The 23,966-nt window shown below is 36.1% G+C and overlaps 1 protein-coding gene across 3 annotated transcripts; it reads right to left on the bottom strand.

The window, feature by feature from the left end:
- Nucleotides 1-7,252: 7,252 nt before the first annotated feature.
- On the bottom strand, nucleotides 7,253-21,828 carry LOC111409318 (phosphoenolpyruvate/phosphate translocator 2, chloroplastic-like). Of its 3 annotated transcripts, XM_023039354.1 has the most exons (9): nucleotides 21,468-21,828; nucleotides 12,425-12,547; nucleotides 11,111-11,263; nucleotides 9,535-9,620; nucleotides 9,050-9,131; nucleotides 8,691-8,810; nucleotides 8,507-8,584; nucleotides 7,645-7,774; nucleotides 7,253-7,525 (listed from the first exon to the last, which is right to left on the bottom strand). In XM_023039354.1, the coding sequence occupies exons 1-9, from the start codon at nucleotides 21,795-21,797 to the stop codon at nucleotides 7,449-7,451; spliced, it is 1,179 nt and encodes a 392-aa protein (XP_022895122.1). In that variant the 5' UTR covers nucleotides 21,798-21,828; the 3' UTR covers nucleotides 7,253-7,448. The 3 variants fall into 3 exon arrangements, with proteins under 3 accessions (XP_022895122.1, XP_022895124.1, XP_022895123.1); XM_023039356.1 differs by lacking the exon at nucleotides 11,111-11,263 and having other exon boundaries at nucleotides 7,289-7,525; XM_023039355.1 differs by lacking the exon at nucleotides 12,425-12,547 and having other exon boundaries at nucleotides 7,289-7,525; nucleotides 21,468-21,826.
- Nucleotides 21,829-23,966: the final 2,138 nt, after the last annotated feature.

The following is a 23,966-nucleotide window of genomic DNA, read 5'->3' as shown; positions in this document are numbered from 1 at the left end:
ATAGTTAATTCATGATGAGCAGGGTGGGTGGGTAAAATCTATGTGATAGAAATTAGAAACGGGGTTGAGTGTGCGGCTTATAAGTGAGACAGAATTTTCGGACAGAATTAGAAAATAGGGGTTTCGTAGGTGGATGGGAGAAGTTTTTCACTTTTTTCTAAAAAAAAAATTAATTAGGGTTGGGGGAATTACTAGTGGTGGAGGAGGAGGGAAGTATTTTCCATGGGCAAAATTAGAATGGTATGAGAGGTGGAGAAAGAATGAATAAAATGATTAATAAGGGGTGTACACCACGATCTTTTAATTTTTAATTTGATTAGGACTATAATTGTAAAATTAATGTGGTGTATTTAACAAAAATAAGATTTATTTGAAGTGTAATTATAATGTGGCGTAAAAAATAATATTTGTAGCGGTAATATAATCACTCTTTTAAATATTATAGATAGATAGATAGATATGTGTTTCTTCTTAGCTGCTACAATTTCAACCTCGAAAGCAACAAGCCAGGAAATGCGCACGATGTGTCACAAAAATCAAAGTTACAAATGCATTGAATATGCTTATTACAGCATACCAACAATTACAAGGAGCAATTACAGTAGTAATCACAATGAGCAATCACAGCACACGTCCCTATAAATCAAAATTTTCCATTTACGGATTATTTCCTTCACAGATTGTATTTACCATGTAAAGCTTAAATTTTCACCTATAAATGTGGACACAAATCATTGTAAAACATATGAAGAAAAGTATTATAGTTTTTACCTTCTTTCTTCATCTCCCTATCAAACTTATCATGGTATCAGAGCGGTTCTTTCATTGTGATCTCTCCTAGACCTTTTTGACTTCCGCAAACATTAAAACAACAATCACCCCGCTACCACGATGTCTAAGTCCACCCCCTCAAAATTAATCAACGAACTCAAGTCTCCGTACTTCCTGACCCCTACTGACAATCCTGATGCCGTATTAGTAGCGGAACATTTTATTGGAGAAAACTATGCCGCTTGAAAATACTCGATGCGTATGGCACTTAATGTCAAAAATAAATTTTCATTTGTTGATGGTACTCTAAAGAACGCCTGAAGTTGCCAATCTTTGTAACCATTGCAGCAATATGGTTCTCTCATGGCTATTGAAATCTATCGACAAAGCTTAATTTACTGCACCAAACCTTCTGATGTTTGGATTAACTTGGACAATCATTTCTCTCAAAGTAACCACCCTTGTCTTTGTCGCTTTCATCATGACGTGGTGAACCTCAAGTAAGGCACCACGTCCATCGCCACATATTGCAATACAATCAAAGGGCTATGGGATGAACTCACTGCCTTAACCGAACCCAATACCTGCAGTTGTGATGCCCGTAAAAGGGTCAAAGGAACAGTCAACATTGAACGATTGTTCCAATTTCTCATGGGCCTCAATGATTCCTTCTCCAATATTCGAAGTCAAATCCTAGCTATGGAGCCTCTTCCCACAATCTCCAAAGCATATGCCACCATACCCCAAGAAGAAATCCAACGTCTCCTTACTACCCAATCCCAAAACCACCGCCATGGCCGTTGCATGCACACACCCTCCAATCACTCATGGATCTTGACCTCGCAGTGGAAAGAAATGCACCAAATATGGAAAGGACTATCATTTAGTGTCCTCTAGCTTCAAGATTACTGGTTACCTAGTTCATTGGAACACCAACAAGCCAAAGCAACCTTTGCGATCAGCTCCGGCCACATGATTTGGGCAATAACTGGCCACCCATAGTAAACATGGTGTCTAATACCTCAATTCCTTCAACGTCAATTACAATCCTTGGTCTAACTGACGAGCAATACCAACAATTGATGGAACTTTTGCAGCCCAGCACCAACACAGCCTTTGGCTTTTCTGGTATACCCCACTCGACTCCCTTAATGCCCTAATCTCTTAGATAATTGATAGTGGGGCTTCAACCTACATTTCCTCTCTTTCTAATTTGCCCAAAGCCATACAGATTTGAGCACATAATCAATCTATTACATTACCTATAGGGTCTATGGCCCAAGTCACACATATTGGTCACATTTATATTTCTCCTCAACTATGTCTTTATAATGTTCTTTTCGTCCTCGATTTTCATTACAACTTAATTTCCATTAGTAAACTCACTAAATCATCTAATTGTATTAACAAATTTTCTCCCTCTATTTGTATATTTCAAGACCAACACCCGAGGAAGCTGATTTGGATGGTAAAAAACGTGGAGACCTCTACCATTTTCAACCATTTAATCAAGCTATGCTTCACATCATAGCAAACCCTATATCCATACCGGACCTATGGCATCTTTGTTTAGGTCATCTTTTGAATTCTTGCATTCCAAAAATTCTATGTGATTTGAATAAAATTAGAAATTGTGACAATTGTATTCAAGGCAAACATACATGTTTTCCCTTCAAACTGGTCGAAAATAAAAGTTCTTTTATCTTTAGCCGAATTTATTGTAGCATTTGGGCGGATATTCCACACCCTCTACAACTAATGCACACTACTTTCTTACACTTATCGACGATTTTTCATGTGTTACTTGGATATACTCAATGCGTTTTAATCTGATGCATTTACTTTTTTGACCACTTTCATTAACATGATCCACACACAGTTCAATTGTCCCATCGAACATGTTCGATTCGATAATGGTCAAGAATTTCTTTTTCATCGCATGCAACAATTCTTCCTCAACCATGGTGTCATTCAGGAACGTACTTGTGTTGAAACACCCTAGCAAAATGGTATAGCTAAATGAAAGCATCGTACTTGTTAAATGTGGCTCAATGTCTTCGCTTTTATACACATTTACCTATTTCCTTTTGGGGTGAATGCATATTTACTGCTACTTATTTAATTAACCACATGCCAATCCCTTTCTTAATGGAAAAACTCTTTACGACCTTCTTTTCAACAAACCTCCTACCTATAATCATCTTCGTATCTTTGGTACCTATAATCATCTTCGTATCTTTGGATGTCTTTGCCATGCACACACTTTAAGTGTTCAACGAGATAAGTTCTCTCCTTGTAGCACACCATGTGTATTCCTGGGCTACTCTCAAACTCCAGATACCTATCGTGTTTATGACTTGCAAACCAAGAAGATATTCCTATCTCATGATGTCCGCTTTGTAGAATCTATCTTTCTATTTGCTACTACCATGCAACCTTTGGACGTCTCGTTACCATATACCATGCTAGACACCACACAGTCTCACGATATAAATCATACTACCTTACCTTCAGCCCATGGTACACATGACACCCATGTTACACCTCCCCAAGCACCATCCCCACCAGATACTGAACCAGCTATACCAACACCATCAAATGATGATGAACCTTGCTCATCAGAACTCGTCATCGTTACATCCCCATCACCTAGACCTCGACACACAATCACTCACCCCACATATTTTCAGGATTATATTTGCTCAGATCTACCTCCAGAGAGACCACGTTCATCATCTCATTCCCAGTCTTTCTTAGTTATTATTCAATTTTTACCTAATTTTTCTTTCTTATTGTTTCTTTAGTCCAAAACATTATGCTTTCCTCTCTTCTGTCTCCAAAAATGTTCAAAACCTGTCTTTTACTCTCAACCTATCCTGGAGCCTCATTGGCAATGGGCTATGGCTTCTAAGATTCAAGCCCTTAAAGCTTAAAGCCAATCACATGGACCCTTGTGCATCTCTCTCCTGGTAAGAAAGCTATTGGTTGCAAACGGGTTTGTAAAATAAAATTGCATGCAGATGGTTCCATCGAACATTATAAAGCTCATTTAGTTGCCATGGGTTTCACTCAGGTAAGAGGTCTTGATTATAATGACACCTTTGCTCCTGTGGCTAAACTTGTTACTGTTTTGTTGTCTTCTTACTATAGCTACAGCGAAACATTGGATTATTCACCAATTAGATGTTCATAATGCTTTCCTCCATGGTGATCTTGATGAGAAAGTATACATGCAGCCACCACTAGGATATTGTCGTAAGGGAAAAACACAAGTATGTCGTCTCTACAAATCATTCTATGGTCTCAAACAAGCCTCACATCAATGGTATTTGAAATTATCTCATGTTCTCATCCTTACAGGTTTTAGTCACTCTACAGCTGATCACAATCTTTTCACTAAGACCGAGGATAGAACATTTACTGCCATTCTTGTCTATGTTGATGATATTCTTATTGCTAGTAAGGACATTGCTGCAGTCAATTCTATCAAACGGCATCTTGGATAGACCTTCAAAATCAAAGATCTTGGTGATCTCAACTATGTCTTAAGGATTGAAGTTGCTCGATCTCCTAAAATCATCTTTATCAATCAAAAGAAATATACTTTGGACATTCTTTCTGATTCTGGTCAACTTGGCTCTCGCTCAGCTTATTTTCCCATGGAACAACATTGCAAACTGAATGACTAAGATGGTGATCTTCTAGATGATCCTAACTTATATCAATGATTGGTTGGTCATTTGATCTATTTAACCATCTCTCACTCAAATATAACCTTCGTTGTCAACATTTTAAGTCAGTTCATACACACTCCTCGCAAGCCTCATCTTCATGTTGCTCACCACTTGCTACGCTATTTGAGCACTACTCTAGGTTATGGTCTATTCTTCTCATCCAACTGTAGTTTTCAAATATCTACCTTCTGTGACTCTGATTGGGTGAGTTGTCAACTCACATGACGTTCCACAGCTGGCTTCATTACCAAATTGGGCGATAGCCCTATCTCTTGGAGTACTAAGAGACAAACTACTGTCTCTCGCTCTTCTACTAAAGCTGAATATTGTGCGATGGCCACTATAACTTGTGAACTTGTTTGGCTTCGCCTCTAATTACAAGAACTCACTGTGTCCCATCCGCAACCTATTTTGCTTCACTGTGACTATCAAGATGCCATCCACATTGCTCGCAATCCGATTTTCCTTGAAAATTAAACACATTGAATTAGATTGTCATCTTGTTCGTGAGAAAATCAAATCCAGTCTTCTTACTACCTCCTATGTTTCAAACTCTCAACAAGAAGCTGATATTTTTAGTAAACCATTGGGAAGAGAATTATTTGTCTTCTTTCAATCAAAGTTGGGCATTAGGGATCTCTATGCTCCAACTTGCGAGAGAGTATTACAGCATACCAACAATTACAAGGAGCAATTACAGCACACGTCCCCAGAAATCAATGTTTTCCATTTACAGATTATTTTCTTCGCAGGTTATATTTACCATGTAAAGCTTAAATTTTCACCTGTAAATGCGGACACAAATCGTTGTAAAACATATGAAGAAAAATATTATAGTTTTTACCTTCTTTCTTTATCTCTATATCAAATTTATCAATGATTAATTGAAAATTTACTAATTTGTCTATTTATTGGAAGTCAAACAGTTTGCTTTTGTATCCACTTTCAAATTTGAAGAAGATAAAATCTTCTCAGTTTCTTCCAATTAAGAACTATATTTAGCCTCTATTTGATTCTCATTTTTGGGATAAAATGCATTATGAAATAGTAGTTTTTTTTTGGAGAATGTACGGTTAAAAAGTAAGAAAAAGTTTTTCAAATACGTGTATAATTATTTTATAGAAAAATATGTGGTTGAAAATGAGTTTTGATATAATGTATTTTTGAAATAAATTAGTGGTTGAAAAATTATGATATGTTAAGGATAGAAACCTTCAAGTTGAATAGAATTTTGTAATATTTGTAAGATTTTTGTTGTCCAATAATATTTCTCTTATTTCCACACTTCTATGTGCTAGATTAATAGATAGATTATTCATGTCGTTGATGGAGAAGCTTGGAGTACGAAAATGGTAGGAGATTGCTTGGAAACATGATATAATCTTTTAATAGTCAATATAAAGATCCTTCTCTATGTATATAATTTCTATGCGCATTTCATTACCACGTGCAAAAATAGTGCTATTTTTTTAAAAAAATAAAATAAAATAAAATCAGATCCTATTGGAACTATTGTATGATATAATTTTTTGTATAATTTATGCTATTTTATTTACAGATTATTCGATAAATTTTTATTTATTTGTTTTGAAAAAAATAATTAAATACCATCGATGACTTTCCAAAACTTTGAAGACTTCCCAAATGTCTTCTTACCAAAGTACTTTCAACAAAACTTTCTCATAAAATTAAATAACTTTTATTTATTTATTTTGAAAAAATAATTAAATACCATCGATGAATATCCAAAACATAGAAGACTATCCAAATGTTTTCTTAGTTACCTACATACTTTCAACAAAATTTTCTCACATAATTAAATAAATATCCTTCCAACACTTCACCTACCAATGAGAGCGCATGTGCAGACAACCAAGGACAAATATACAAGCAATGTAGATTCAAATTTATCGACGAGTTTCAAGTTAACTATTCATTTGGTAATTACAAAGAGATAACTTGTTATATATTTATAGTATAAATAAAAAATGTGAAAAAAATAATCAAATTAGATGAAGTGCTCAAGTGATGGGAAATGTGACATTTATGTGGGACGTTAAAGGTTCGGGTCACTTCCCATGCAATTATTAAAAAGTCTTGATCCTTGACTAAAATAATTTATTTTATTTTATTTATTTTCGAAATTATTTAATGGGTCAAACTAGCCAATATTTTCTTACCTTTTTTGTAACAACCCACTACTCACAGTCATTAAAATACCCACTACTCACAGTCATTAACATTCTGCATTATTCTCTGGTCATGGAGGAGACAATTACTTCCAGTTTTGCCCATATAAACTCATGTCTTGGTTTGGAAAGACAGACATCAAAGAAAACAGAAATTCATTTGAAAAGAAATCTTATTTATCACATTCTGAATTTTTATATTCGGTTTTTACATATATTCTGGAGTGCGCTTGAGAGTTCTGAAAATCATTATTGATTGTTGCACAAGTGGTTTATGATCATTGTATCCTGAGAGTGTTTGTCCTCGAAGGTTGTAGCAGTTATCGACGGGCAATTTCACTTTAAAATATCGTGTTGTCACAAGACTCGATAGAACGATAAGTTTTTATATTTCTGCAATTTATTGTTCTGAATGGTATTGCAACTGATTATTTTTTTAACATTACTTACAGCTCTTATTTTGTGAAGTGATTTTACTTAAATTCATTCCACATGCACATGGATTGCACCAAGTATGAAATTTAAAAATTTATATTTAATGTTCCACATGCACATGGATTGCACCAAGTATGAAATTTAAAAATTTATATATAATGTATTTAGTCTTCATTTTGCTCAACTCGTAATATCATACAATTGACCATTTTGTACCAGAATTTCAGTATATTCTCGAAAAGATCCAATCATTACACTCGATTGGATTCAAGCACTTGAGATCGAACTAGGTCCTCGTCCAGGCATCTCGATTGTATCACTATGAAAGTTCTTTATTTGGTTTGATTCTCTTGGCTCTGGAATACAGAAAAACTCCGGCAAGTGCAATAGCAGTTCCTGAGATCAGGCAGAATTACCAAGGCTAAATTAAAACTGGAGAAACAGACTCCAAAGATAAGAAATAACGTTACTAATGAAATTAGGACATAATTTAGGATTGATTCTAAGAAATTTACCAAGGGAATTCGTCGGTGAAACTGGAGTTTGGAAGAAGATAATTGAGGATACAATTACAACCACTCTCTTAACACAATTTCCCACTGCATGTGTCACTGGTGTTACCATTTGTAGTATCATATAAGAAACCTGCCGATCAGAAACAGATTAAGTTACTTATTGTTGACAATAAAGTAGAGTTGCATTCAGAATAACTAGTTCGTAGACTGGACAGAAGGGTGGGTGTCAAAAGAATTTTAAAATCTTGTTTGTTATACTATTCTATTATTACTCGTGTCAAATGTACTCTCAGTGCATTATAGAGCTTCGATAAAGTCAACACTGGAAGGATTGAATTGAAATTGTGGCCAGCTATAATTGAACAATAATAAAACACAAGACTAGTTCCCAATAAGTTTTGGGTCGACCAAGTGAATCCTTTTTCACCTCTTTGTTCCATTAATATCGAAAGCAACCAGGTTCTTAAGAATTTTGAAATGCCCATATTAGTTTTGTTCAGATTAACTGGTTTATTTTATTGCAATTTAATTTGCTATATTTTACCAAGTTCATTGCACATGCGGTATATGCAAGATAGGCATATGCAAATACGGTAAGCTATTGCATATACGGTATGCTGTTGCAAATAAGGTAAGCTACAAATACGGTAAATAGAATATATGGTATGCTTAAGTACGGTATATTGCATATATGGTATGCGTAAATCCAATATCTAAATTTCTGATATTCATTTTCAACCATTCCATCCGGTAAATTTAGTCCAACACATCTTTATGCCTATATACATGACACATCCTGACCACTTAACTGAAAACAACGTTCATAAAATAGAAAAATTTCGGCAAATGTTAGAGACCTAACCTGCTGATAAGTATGGAAGCAGAAACCAGCTGAAAGAGCTCTCACACAAAACTCTTTGACATTCAATCCTTGACTTGCCTAAATTATAATAAACAAAACATGAAAATTGTATACTAAAAAACTTTAGGAATTCAGAATGACAGCAGTTTAAGCTAAGAATTCAGCTACTTTAAACACTACTTACAGCATATTGCAGGTATGCTGGACTAAACTTGACACCATCCATCAAAATGGCAACCGGCACCAGAAGAAGAAATGAAATGATTGTAATAATGGAGAAGAGATTTATATTGTCCAGTGTTTCCTGATAGAATCAGCATCAGGTTAGCACTATATTGTTGATTTCAGATCGTATTATCATGCAATCATAACCATCATCGTTTATATAGAGGCCCGGTCTGACCCGACCTGACCAAGAAAATTAGGAACCGTCCCAAAAACCGGTTCTGTTATATCCTAAAAATCATTCTTAAAATATAATTCTTGTTCATGCTAAACAGTATAATGAAAGAATTAAACAAATGACTAACAATGAACTCTTACCTCCTTAACCATGAATTTTTTGCTGAACACATTTCGAGATTGATTCGTTAGATTAGAAGCCATTGCACAGCCAAATCCTATCCTGAGTTAACAGAAAATCTATTATCAGGACACCAAGGTCAAGCACAATATCAGGTAAAATTCATTGGCAGTCACTGACTTATCAGCAAAAGTGAAAACTCACGTAGGTCGCCAAACTTTTTTCTGTCAAACGGGTTCATCAAATCAGTCTCTCCTTTAATTCTTTATATTGGAAAAATTTGGAAAAATGTGTTTTCAAAATTCGACTTCAGTTGAAGTGTTTCTTACAATACCGTTAAAGGTTAACGGCTGCAGAAGACTTCTCCATTGGTTTAACTAATAGGAGTGGATGACGTGAGGTGAATTATAAGTTTAGTGACCAAATGAAAAAAATTCCGTGACACAGAAGAGATTTCACCGTAACTGCCAATAAATTTTAAAACTGAATAATATAAGGCTCATACCAATTGAAAGAGGCCTCAGTGAATGATGCCAATGCCACTCCACCAACAATAGGCAGAAGGGAGGAAACTACCCATAAAGAGGGCCTCTGTGTGATCAAACTGAAAGTCAAATGACTTCAAATAATAAATGATCCATAAGGTATATGGATTATACATAGCTTTCAACATTCAAAAAAAATAAAAAGGTTTTTGTCCTTAATTTTATGGCCAAATGCTCGGACAGAATAATCAAAGGTTCTATACACGCTAAAATCCAACATTTATAAACAATATTATAGCATGTACGTCATACATGTGATAATTATGTGTAAAAGCTTACCATCTCACATTCATGTCGATTTTTTTTAAAAAAATTTAGCATTATGCTATTCAAACAGGGCAGGTGACAGAATTTGGGGACAGGGGTTGTGTCGGCAGTTGGTTGGTGCTTTTTTTTTTTTTTTCAAACTGTCCAATCAGTATTTGACATGTGTCCACCTGTTTAAAAATCCTATCCCCAATTCTGTTTGTGTAGCATATCTCTCATTTTTCATCATAAATATGTCCCAATTTTCTTAAATAGGTGGCAACGCAACTTGGACTTCATGCTTTAATTTCATGTTGAGCTCTTGGTACAAAAGCTTGAGTTATTCGAGGGACAACAAAGTTGTTTATCTCTCATAAGCCCCTTTTTGGCCCTCATTTCTTAGAAGTGAATCACACATTTCTGTTGGAAGAATTTTGTGAATAGTGACGCCGAAATAAGTATAATGATGGTGACAAAGCCGAAGCAAGAGTTGGACTCTTTGTCCTTAAGTCGAATTTGCCCCGCAACGGTGCCTACGGATTTCGGCAATCGACTCCCAAGATACAACGGCTACACTTATGTTTGTAGCACTCCAAAACACAAGTACAACGAACCCAATGTAGGCTTATGTACTCCACAGATGAAATGAAAGAAAATCAAAATAAATGAAATGATTTTGATTTTGGATAGAAGAGAGGATGAGAGACGTTTTTGCATATCAAACTGTGAGGAATAGGACACCCAAAGGGTCCTATTTATAGACCATGAAGGGGTGTGGACGAAATGGTTGAGACCAAACCATGCACCATTTCCAAACAATGCACATTTATGAAAAGGTGTCTATTCACTAATGGTTGAGGTCTTTTTCGTAATTTCTCATTCATCCGATATTGGTTTTCGAAATGCCAAATATACCCTTCAATACATGCAGAGAAATCAAAATTCTCTTTGTGCGCTCCGAAGCGGCGAAGTGGCAAACAATTTTGCCTAAACGGATTGAGTCGAGCTTTTGAGTATTTGGCCGAATTCGATACGAACTTTAATCGATTTTCAATTCTCAATTTATTTAACCAATATCCAACAATTTCATCAACATTTATCAAAATCAACTACAAATCTAATTGTTGTCCAAACCAAACAAACGCAAAATTTGTTTTTAACAACAAAATGTTATACATCAGAGAAGTAAAAATTATCATTAACAAGAAAACACGACCCAGATCTTCTAACTGCAAAATCCACAATAATAATATCCAAAAATATACAGGAAAACGGCAAATTTATATATACCTCTCCAAGTAACAGAGCAGAAAGGAGCACTGTGAAAAATGGCTCCATTGCTTTGATTGTATGTGTGAATGAAACAGCCACTTTTCCAATACTGATATTTGTTAAAAGATTACCTATTGTGTGCCCCAGAGCCAGCATAAATATCGCTGCAAACTAACCAGACATATGTAGAATCATGTAAGGTCACAATTGAAACGAGAAACGCAGCATAACATGGTGATGTGATATGAAAAATATAAGCTTTTATATTAATTAATGCAAAAAAAAATAAAAAATGCTCGAAGAAAAGATAATTATTTTTGCAACCGGGATAAGCAGTTTTTTCCACACCGCAATTCATTTAGCCTCCATTTGTCAAATTTATAAATCATTTTTAAACAAAAATAGTAAAAGAAATATTAATGGATCCCCACAAAATGTTTGATAACATATGAGCAATAGTTATAAATGTATTGTTAAAACTAATATTTAAGTTTGACAGAATTTACAAACCATTTTTAAATTTATTATCAAACAGAGGTTGATCATTTTCAGTTGAAACCGAGAACAAAGTTTAATTTACAATCATGTATATTTTAGCTAAAAGTTATATTATGATAAATATAAATATTATATTTTTAGTAAATTTTAATAAAACTAATGAAATATTTGGTTGAAAATTGATAAAATTGTGGATCTCATAAAATATATGAGTGAAAATGAATTTTAGAAGTAGCGGCTAAAGTCTCTTAGCCCCTGTTTGAGCCCCATTACGTTAAATTTTATTACATTTTATTTTTCTCTTTTCTATTTTCAACCACACAATCTTTCATAAAATAATATTACACGTAAATCGAAAACTTTTCATTCTTTTTCAACCACTCGTTTTTCAAAAATATACTATTCCCCCCATTAATTTTTCCACGTAATGGGGATCAAACAAGGGCTTAGTTTACCATAGTAAGAATTAGGAAAAACATTTTGACTTTTCAAATCTTTGCTAGAATTTTGAAAGGTCTATACGTTTGACTTTTATTTATAAAAACACTCATTCCAATTTTTGTTTACAAACAGATGCTATCCCCGCTTATTCACCATTTAATTTTAACTATTTAATTTAAACAATTTATTAACACTTTCAATACATACTTTGTAGATGATGATGATGATGACGATGATGATGATGATGATTATTATTATTATTAACACTTTCAAATCATGCTTTATAGATTATAATTGAAGTTTCTACACGGACTAAACTCCTGAATTTATGACTTTTTATGACAGAACAAGACCAAAATATTAAGAAAATATGTTAGTACACGTAAATATTACCTGAGATCTATTAATCTTGGGTTTAGGGTGGAAATTCAACGTCCACATTAACAAAACAAGCACTGTCCCACACCCAAACTGGAAGGCCGTTACTGTTAATGCAAATGGATAAACCTTCAGAACCTGTAATCAACTATTTGCTATTACAAATATTACAAATCATGTCATTAAACAAATATGTATTCGGGACGACACTGTAAATCCTCCGGTTATCGCTACATTAATGTAAATATTCAAAACAACTTTAGTTCAGCTGTCCTTGTGCGACTTCTTGTACTGATATCACACCATTCTTTTCTAAGTGTATTTTTCGAAGTAACAAGAATTAAAAGAAAAAAGAAATATTAAAAGATCAAATAAGTAAAGACAAACAGAAAGAAGAAAAGGAACCTGTTTATTGTTGTTAGGAAAATATGTAATTGGCAAATCTGTGACCAAGGATCAAATTGTCAAAATTGTAAAGTCAAGGACCAAATTGTCAATGTCCAATAGTTCAGGGACTAGAGTTGCAATTAACTAAAGTTTATAGGCTAGGTCTAGGGTTGTGTGGGATGCCTCGAAGATGTAAGCGGCACTTTGATTTCGCTAGAGTCTCGCCCTGACCTCGCTCGAGCCACAATTGCAGAACCAACTTCGCTGGACTCACGCTGAGCCATCGCTCGAGTGAAATGTACGTCGCTCGAGGCTCGCCAGTACCTCGCTCGAGCGACCGTGTTAGCTAGCCAATTCTAATTTTAAACGCTCGCGAATGTTTGACGCTCCACATTACCATATATCGACCTTTATATATACCAAACGTCTGATTCGTGTTCATTAACCCGAAAATTCACAACGTAGGAACATCAAGACTAGGTACCCACAGACACGTACCTTTGAGCCTAGGTTCATTCCCACCTGTCACCATTGTGGACCTCCAGGACACACTAGGCCTAAATATTATAAGTTAGGCAATGAGCGTAGAAATCAAAACATTCCTAGTCAGGTTAGCTTTCTGTCTAATCAAGTTAATCATTTGACTGAGATGCTTACTAAGCTAACTAAGAGTACTTTGTCATCTAAAAAGGTTTGAGTCAAAAAGGGTGATCTAGGAAGACTTTCAGGTCAAGAAAACTGTTTTGTTGCTCATGTTGCCTTAAAAGCTCAAAATTCTAATATGTGGTACCTGGATAGTGCATGTTCTAGGCATATGTGTGGTAATAAAGCTCTATTCACTACTCTTGATGAATGTAATGGTGGGATGGTTACCTTTGGAGATGGGAGCTCTACACCTATTCTTGGCAAAGGTATTGTACAAATGCATGGTTTACCTGTGATCTCTAATGTGCTTTATGTGGAAGGTTTAAAGTCAAATTTGTGAAGCATCAGTCAGATTTGTGATGACGACTTTGAGGTTAGTTTTGTGCAGAAGAGATGTACCGTGTATGATTCATCCGGTGGGCTAGTCCTTGAAGGGGTTAGAACATCTGACAATTGTTATGGGGTATTACCTAATTCTAACTATGTGTGTAGGAGTGTTAAAATTGATGTGAGTGAGCTCTGGCACAAAAGATTAGGTCATTTGAACCATAAGAGTCTAGAGCAGTTGGCTAAGAAAGAATTGATAGATGGGTTGCCTAAGATAGTTCCTAGTGACAATGTAGTGTGCGGACCATGTCAACTAGGTAAACAACTTAAGGGGAGCCATAAGAAGACTACTAAAATTCTGACCAAAAGACCCCTGGAGTTGGTACATATGGATTTGATGGGACCTTCTAGGACTGAGAGTTTAGGTGGTAAGCGATACATTCTTGTCGTGGTAGACGACTTCTCGAGGTTTACTTGGATAGAATTGCTTAGGGAAAAATCTGATGCTTGTGACCTCATAAAGTCTCTGTGTAAACGGCTTAGCAATGAACTGAATCTCAAAGTGTCTAGGATGCGTAGTGACCATGGAAAAGAGTTTGAGAACTTTAATCTTGAGAGTTTCTGTATAGACGAAGGGATATTGCATGAGTTCTCTTCCCCTATCACTCCGCAACAAAATGGGGTAGTTGAAAGGAAGAATCGTGTCCTTCAGGACATGGCTAGAGCCATGCTTCATGGCAAGAAATTAGCCCTACACTTTTGGGGAGGAGCTATTAACACTGCATGCCACATCATCAATAGAGTCTACCTTAGACCCAAGACTGATCATACCCCATATGAAATTCTTAAGGGTAAAAAGCCTACTGTTAAGTATTTTCGAGTATTTGGGAGTAAGTGCTACATTTTGCGGGATAGAGAGAACTTGAGTAAGTTTGAATCAAAGAGTGATGAAGGGATCTTCCTAGGGTACTCTAGGAATAGCCGAGCATTTAGAGTGTATAACTTACGTACCCGTGTGGTGATGGAGTCTATAAATGTTGTGATAGATGATGCTGTTAGTGAGGGGGAGAGTGCTGAAAAATGTGATAAAGATGGTGATCTTTTGAGTTCAAGTGATCCTACCGAGCTACCTGTGCTTGAATCATCTTGTAAGAAACCTGAAACATCTGAAAAGGAAACACTTCCACAAAATCTAGATAAAAATCCTAAGGAACCATCGACTAGGGTTAAGTCTAGTCATCCTAAGGATAATATTATTGGGGATCTAGATGAAGGGATGAGACTTCGTAGGAGAGTACTGAACAATCTAGCGTACACTAGCTATGTTTCTCAGGTACAGCCTAAAAAAGTTCAAGAGCCCCTTAGTGATGAGTGTTGGGTGAATGCGATGCATGAGGAGCTAAATCAATTTGCTAGGAATAATGTGTGGATCTTAGTTCCCAGACCTGAAAATTGTAATGTTATTGGTACCAAGTGGATCTTTAAGAACAAGACAGATGACCAAGGTACTATAACTAGGAATAAGGCTAGATTAGTTGCTCAGGGGTATACTCAAGTTGAGGGGATTGATTTTGATGAGACTTTTGCCCCCGTTGCACGACTTGAGTCTATTAGGATTCTGCTTGCTGTTGCATGTACCTTAGGGTTCAAGTTGCATCAAATGGACGTTAAGAGTGCCTTCTTGAATGGACTTCTTCAGGAAGAAGTATATGTGGAACAACCTAAGGGATTTGTTGATCCAAAATTTCCCCACTATGTCTACAAACTTCACAAAGCACTCTATGGTTTGAAGTAAGCTCCTAGAGCTTGGTATGAGAGACTTACATCATATCTGGAAGAACATGGGTTCTCTCGAGGTGGTGCAGATAGGACCTTATTCATTAGACATATAGAAGAAAATTTTACCATTGCTCAGATTTATGTCGATGATATCATTTTTGGGTCTCCTCTTGAGTCTTTAGCATTTGAGTTTGCTGAGTGTCTACAGAGAGAGTTCGAGATGAGTATGGTTGGGAAGTTAAGTTATTTCCTTGGACTTTAGGTACGACAGACAGAGGATGGACTATTTATCTCACAATCTAAGTATGCTAAGGATCTCGTTAAGCGATTTGGGTTAGATAGTAAGAAGCATACTAGGACACCGATGAGTACTAGCTTAAAGTTAGGTCGTGATCCTTCTGGTAAGAGTGTAGATCCTTCCCTATATCGTAGCATGATAGGTAGTCTTCTCTATCTCACAGCTACTAGGCCTGACATTGCCTTTAGTGTAGGAGTGTGTGCTCGCTTTCAGGCAGATCCAAAAGAGTCACACCTAAGCTCTGTTAGACGCATAATCAGGTATATCAGTGGTACAGTGGATCTAGGGATATTCTATTCTAGGAATTCCAATCTTGATTTGGCTGGATACTCCGACGCTGATTGGGCTGGAAATGCAGATGATAGGAAAAGTACGACTGGGGGTTGTTTTTACATGGGTAGCAATCTCGTAGCCTGGCTAAGTAAGAAACAAAATTCAATATCTTTATCCACGGCAGAGGCCGAATACATAGCTGCAGGGCGTTGCTGTACTCAGCTTCTCTGGATGAAACAAATGCTTAGTGATTATGGGATTAGTCAAGGGACAATGACTGTTTTCTGTGATAATACGAGTGTGATAAATATTTCTAAGAATCCCATTCAGCACTCTCGAACAAAACATATTGACATACGACATCATTTCATTCGAGAGCTTGTTGAATCACATGTTGTCTCTCTTGACCATGTCTCTACTGATAATCAATTGGCTGATCTACTTTCGAAACCACTAGATGGATTGAGGTTTGAGTCGCTTCGGACGGTTGTTGGTGTTTGCTCACCTATTTGATCATGGATTCATGCATGTTCATGCATTCATCACATATGTACCTCATCACTTCATATCTTGCGTGTGATTTGTGTGTGTGTGATGTATTTCTTTTGTTTTGTTTAGTCTTCTGTTATGTGTTATATGTGTGTTTTAATAAAAAAAAAAGACCAGATAAAATAAAATAGAATAAATTTTTTTTTGGGACTTTTATGTAATGATTCTGGCATTTGCATTAAAGATCAAATTCTATTTTCCAACATGTGTATGAATCTGAGGATCCATCTTTGTTCATTTTTCAATGTGGAGTTCTGGGTATATGGCTCGTCATTCATTTTCACACAACACACACTGTAGTCCTGTAAGTGAGTCTTGACCGCATGGGTGAGACTTGGGATGGTGTTCTTCTATGATTGGGGTTGTATGTACATTTGACTTGATCTGGGATGAGTGTAACCTAATCAATATTGTCTTTCCCCAGTTTTACTTTTGTTCTTTGTTGAACTTATGGCTATCTTCGGGGCCTATTTGACTCGAACAATTAAGCCTGAGGGGTTTCTAACCTGGTGCCCTATGGTCGTCTGACTTGGGAGTCACCGGCCAAAAGTTCGTTACAGGGGTCATTTATGTTGTCTAATGGGATGGCATTGCACTTAAGTTCTTTGTTAAATGAAAACAATAAACAAAAAAAAAAAGTTGGAATCATACAGTTAGGGAAAGTAAAATTGTGACAATCATAGTATTTGATATAGGTCCTCGTGGAATTGAATTTGACTGTCATTTGGTCGACATTCACCTTTGTCGGGTTGTTTTCACGTGTCCTTTCTCACTAATTTAAGGTTTTGAGTCTAGCTTGCATGGCCTACGTGGCACTTTTCACGTTGATGTTCTGTATACACTTTACTACACAGGATTCTGAACTATGTGTGGATTAACGATTTGTCTACGTGCTGGTGGTCGAGTTTTTGATTTTATGCTTATTGTTGGTTTTGATTGCATATGTGGTTTCATGCTATTTTTTGGATTATTTTCTACTATTACGTAGTTCACTTATTTTTGAAATTTCACGATTTGGGGCTAATTTCGTCATTTCTTGAAGATTATGTTATTTTTCTCAAAATTCAAATTTTTGGTGCTATTTTTGACATTTGGTGTTTCGCTCGAGTCTCGCCTGGTCTTCGCTCGAGCGACAAAAGCAGTTTGCCTGTCGCCCGAGTCTCGCTGGACCCTCGCTCGAGCGACAGGCCTATTTTAAAACGGCCCTGTTTCATTTTTTTCGCGCATTTTCTTCTTTTTCTCTTCTCCTTTGTTTTTCTTCGTGATTTCCTCCATATTTCATCCCCATATTCCTCTAATAACATCACTCTACGGTTCATAACATATTTGTTTTCGGATTTCCTTTGCCAAACTTCATATTGAGGTAATTTTTTTTTCTTTTTTTCGTTTTCCTTCTCTTTGTCGTGTGTTTGGCTTACTTTGGTATTCTTGCTTGATTGTTACTTAATTAATAGTGGCTTCGACATTCCGTGTTTCATTGGGAGTTCTTTCCCGCATTGTGCATCACGATTTCCATTGCATTGTTGATTTCTTCATTCTTCGAACTATGTGATTTACATATTTTTCATCCATTTTCAATTCGTTCGTTCTTGCATTCCGTTAATCCGTTTGATGTGTGGTTTGTTTCATTTTAAAGTACGTCATTTCTAGTTTGAGGGACTATGATTGGATGGGTGATTGGATCTCACATGTGCTTGGAATTGTGTGACAAAGTGATGCACGCCACATGCTCGATGAAATTCCTTACCTATTTTACTCTTTGTTTCCCTTTTTTTCTGCGCATCTCATTTCTTTCTTTCCTTTCCGTCGTTGGTTCTTTGTCATCACGTGCCATGATAGGTGTGTTCCCATATGTTTTTGGTCTATATCTTCATCTTACTTCGTTTGTGCTTAGGGTCATTCACGTTTGTCGATGCATCTCTATTGTGCCTCTTTTGTGTGTGTGGTGTTTCATTCCACATTGCATCGAATCACATGCATTCTTCATATTACTTATTAGTTTTGTCTCTACAAATGCCAGATGGCCCGTAAGCGTTCTCGATCCTCTGCACAGCCAGCTAGTGGTTCGACGTCGTATAGTCGTTCCAGATTCATTTCTGCTACAGCTCAGGAAATCTTCACTTCTCAGTTCTCCTTACGCCCCGTTTTCGTGGAGCGTGAGGTAATCTTATCTGACCTTCCTGTTGATATAGCCGCCATTTTTGTTTCCCGAGGTTGGGAGCCCCTTCTCATTGGTCTTTCACCTCCTCCCCCACTCCTCGTTCAGGAATTCTACGCGAATATTCATGATATAGACGGCTCGTCCTTTAGGGTTACTCTTAGAGGTCATTCGTTTAGAGTTACTCCATCGGCTATAGCTCATGCCTTAGGTATACCTCAGATTACCCATCCGACGTATCCCTATATTTTACCTGCTTCTATTCCGGCCGATACTCTTGTTCGGTCTACGCTCTTGAACACCCCGTCTATCGGTGGGCCTACGGCGATGGCCACGGGGTCATTGCCTACTGATCGTCAGGTCTTGTTGCGCATAGTGTGCACAAACCTGTGGCCTGTTGCCCATACCTCTTCTCTACCTATGGTGCGTGCCCATTTTCTGTATGCCGTTCTTCATGGGGACTCGATCGACTTTCCTAGTTTTGTGTGACAGAATATTCTGGCTTCCTTTCATACTCCTGGGGGTCGGATCGGGTTGCCTTATGCTTGTTTGATTCATCGGGTTGCGTTGTCTTTGGGTGCCTCTTTTCCGGAGGGTTCGACTTGTCGCATAGGACGTCCGATTGGACAGCAGACCATTCATCAGAGTCGATCCCATGTACTATCATCTTCCTCTACTGCTCCGGCTGCGACCACTGATGTTTTTGATCCTTCGGAGCCCTTTGATCCTATTACTGAGATTCTTACAGGGGGCTCCCGTGTGTTTCTCCCTCCTCGTCCAGTTTATCCTTCTGTTATGCCTCTCAGCTCTGCGTTTGCTTCGACATCTACTTTTGCTCCGAGGGTGGCTTCTCTGCCCGTTGATCCCATGGTGACGCTTGTGGGTCAGATGTCTACACTGATCGAGCAGCAGGCTCGTATGATATTTGAGATCACGCAGTTACGTGCTGCTTCAGAGCGTCAGTCAGCCAAGATGTCTACGTTTCGCCATGCTCTTGCTGTCTGTCAGTGTCAGTTGAGCTGGATTCGAGATCATTTGGAGGAGAGCACGAGTGCTGAGAGTGGTTCTGATTCTTCCAGTGCTGGAGATGCTGCTTCTTAGTTCATTTTGTTGCTTTCGCTTTTCTTTGGCCCTTTGTGACAAAAAGGGGGAGTAGATTGATTGAGTTGATATGGAGTAGATTGCATAGATATTGGAGCTGCATAGATATTGGAGCAGATAATTATTTTTTGATAACTGTGATATAAAGTTGATGTATATATGTCATTTTATAACTAGATTAAGTTTTTGATGTTTTGGCAATCTTAATGTCTGTTTTTGGTGTTTTAGACATACATTATTATTGCTTCTTAATCTGGTTAATGATATATGATTTATATCTTCTCTATATTTACCGTTTCCATTTCACATGCTTTTTCACGTGGTATTTGAGTTTTGTTTTTCAGGAAATAGGTTCAACAAGATATTGCTGATGTGATAGAATAGATTGGTAGTTTGGAGTCAATTTGTTTTTTATCCTTGACTGTCAAATGTGTTTTTGTCACAGAATGCCAAAGGGGGAGTTTGTTAGGAAAATATGTAATTGGCAAATCTGTGACCAAGGACCAAATTGTCAAAATTGTAAAGTCAAGGACCAAATTGTCAATGTCCAATAGTTCAGAGACTAGAGTTGCAATTAACTAAAGTTTATAGGCTAGGTCTAGGGTTGTGTGGGATGCCTCGAAGATGCAAGCGGCACTTTGATTCGCTAGAGTCTCGCCCTGACCTCGCTCGAGCCACAATTGCAGAACCAACTTCGTTGGACTCACGCTGAGCCATCGCTCGAGCGACCGTGTTAGCTAGCGAATTCTAATTTTAAACGCTCGCGAATGTTTGACGCTCCACATTACCATATATCGACCTCTATATATACCAAACGTCTGATTCGTGTTCATTAACCCGAAAATTCACATTGAAAACACTTTGAATATCCTTTCAATTCCTTGGCAACCAAAAATCAAAATCATTCTCTCCAAGGATCAAAAACCAAAGAAATCCTTCATTGTTCTCATACCAATCTTTGGGTTGTTGAGTAAAAAAAAAAAAACATCAAATCCATAAACACCAAAATACCTGTCTGACAACTCCAATTAAACTTCCAGAAGATCATCAGTTTGAAGATCCGGGAAGGATTTGCTTGAAGAGCTGGAGTGCGTGGCGATTCACGGGAGGTAGAAATTATACAAGGCTGGGATTTAGCACAGATTTGCAAAATCCAGGAGGGTCTTGAGTTCATACAGCAAGAAGGTCAGAAAATTGAGAGTGTCAATGATGTCTGGCGTGCTGTAAGTTGGTTTCTACAATAATGAATCTCTACTGGCTTGTGCCCGGAGTTTTTACCCAGTTGGGTTTCTCCGTCAATATGTTTATTGTGTTTTTACCGCTTTAATTTATTTACTTGTCAATGGTAATCCAACATAGGCAGATAAAGCACGTGAATTAATCTAGACAAATTATAATTTGTGTGACTTGTTGCATGAATTATTCAAAAAGTTTTTAATTCCGCAAGAACACCTATTTACCCCCCCTCTAGGTGTTAGTTGGGTCGAACGATAGGTTTTTCAATTGTAAATGTTGAAGTAGATGTTTAGTAGATACCATACTGCAAACATTGATCCAAGCTGCAAAGTCTTGAACACGCCATTGCTATTTCCAGCATCACTTACACTTTCAGGAACTGCGGCCGATGACTTAACCTTGAACTCGAATGATGTTTGAGTCTCAGACAACAATGTCGAGTATTTTTTATTAAAATTCGAAGTAGAATATAGAGAGAGAACATTATGGGACGATTTGATGAATGATTTTGTAGAGTTCCCACACAAAACTGCTCTATATTTGTCGCTGAATCTGTAGCTGATTTTCCTAAATGGAATTTTTGTAGACTTGTTGAATGATTTGAAAGGAGATAGAGCCATTGCACAGTTCTCCATTTTTCCTCCTCTTCCCGATTTTTGTGAAGAAAATTAATTGATCTAACTTATAAAATTCATGTTTGTACTTGTTTAAATTGACGGTTGGCATTGTTCCATGGGTCAGAATAATTTGGTAGAATTGTGCCAACTGTAAGACATTTTTTCATGTCTCCTTTCTAATTATTTATGATTGACCAAATATTGAAAATTTAGGGTAATTAGTTCGAATCATGAAATCTAAACCAAAGATTATTTTGATCTTGATAATTATTTCTTTAATTCGTGAATAGGAACATATTCTGGATTGAAGTTGTGGAAAGTACTCTAAGTAGAATTGTCAGTTTGATCAGAAAATCAGTGAACAAAACCCGTCCAATACAAATAGTTTTTTTGGATCAATTAGCATTTAAAATGTTTTAAACCCGTCGAACAGTTCAAATTTATCAAGAACTAGTCTAGTTTTGCAAAACTGGCCAATTCTTTTTATAATGTATAAGGGGCCATGTCACGCCTTGAACCCAGGACCCTCAAAGTTGATGGAGGAAGCCACTTTTCACCAGGCTTCAACCGTTAGCTGTTAGACCTGCGACTAAACAAAAGTATTACCGCTAGTAGTAGATTTGTTTAGCTTGCTTGATGAAGATTAAAATCAAATATTTAGCAATTTTTAATAAAACTAGGTGAAAGTGAAATTGAAAAATTGTGAGATCCATGAAATATGTGATTAAAATTCATTGTTGATTTTGACTTGAATTTAAATCTAAATTTTAGACCCTATCAAATAGTGTGATTAAATATATGTTACGCCTTCAATTTTATTTTAAAACAAGAAAGAAAATTTAAGAACTTATAAAATATAATTGTTCAAATGATAAGCCCTTCTTTAGTGGGGATTAAAATAAGATTTTTTTTATAAATTTTGATAAAATTTCATAAAATGTGTGGTCGAAAAGTTGTGGGACCCATAAAATATGTAGTTAAAATTAATTATTGACTTTGACTAAAATTAAAATCTAAGTTTTAATCACGATCAAACAAGATAAAATTTTAAATTATAATATATAAACTTTTGACTTGATAACGACCCACTAATTAAATCACTAACTCATCTGTTGAACTACTAACCTAGTGATATGATGCTTTAATTGGATCGATGAGCAGACCGAGTCTAATGAGTTTGTGGAGTACTTATCAATTGTTTCTACCAACTTAATAACCCAATTTGAATTTCATTTCCAGTTGAAATTGGTAGAATCTCCTTTACTAATCATTGTTGTTGCACTAAAAGAACTAGTTTTAGCTACCCCCTTGAGGTTACCGAATATTAAAGATTTATCATCCGCTTTTCAAAAATTATGAAAATCTCTTGTTAATATCGACAAAAGGCATATATGTAATTTACCATTTTACCATTTCAATTATATTATTTTGAAATTCTTTTATTTTAACTCTTCTGATATCCGTATTATATTATATTCAGAGTACCATACTTTCTCCTCTTTATTCTTTCGATTTTGATGAAATGATTAGTTTCAATAGAAACAAGTACTATTATAAATATCTTTATTGTCTTATTAAATTATAAAGAGCTTTTTTTTTTCAAATCCGATTAGAAATAATTAACAAATCAATATAAATACATGTTTTATAATCCTTTAATAAAGCTAATTAAAAATCGTCAAATATTTATGCTGTTCGATTTATTAGCATTTTCTCAGTTTTTTCATTTTTTTATACTCTTAAAATTTATAACATACTAAGTTTAGAAAATTGAAGTACGTAACAGTAAAATGAAATAAAGTTGGAAACAAACGTTTAATGGTTAGATTTCTTTTTACTTCACTTTTGTATTAGATGCTTTGTATTATTTTTTAAATGCAAATCAATTTAAAATTAAACTATTTAATTTTCTTTAAAATCAAACAACTTTTTTTCCCTAAATAGAAATTAAGGGAAAGAGAAATAAGAAAACAGAAGGAGTTAAATGGAAATATTATGATAATAATAAAGATTTTTGCAATTTTTAAATAATAAATGTTTTCTTCGTGTTTTTTATAAACCTCAAGTGATGTTTCTGTAATTTACTCAAGTCATGTGAGGAGTATGCTTCATTGGACTTAAGAGACCTGGCTCTTCTCACTGTTTGGGAGTTTATGGTTTCATATTTCATTTCACTCCTCGATGGGG

This window comes from Olea europaea, chromosome 14 (assembly GCF_002742605.1).
Source record: "Olea europaea var. sylvestris chromosome 14, O_europaea_v1, whole genome shotgun sequence".
In the NCBI taxonomy this organism is placed as follows: Eukaryota; Viridiplantae; Streptophyta; class Magnoliopsida; order Lamiales; family Oleaceae; genus Olea; species Olea europaea.
The sequence above is the reverse complement of the archived record's forward strand: the minus strand, read 5'-3'. Positions and strand labels throughout refer to the sequence as shown.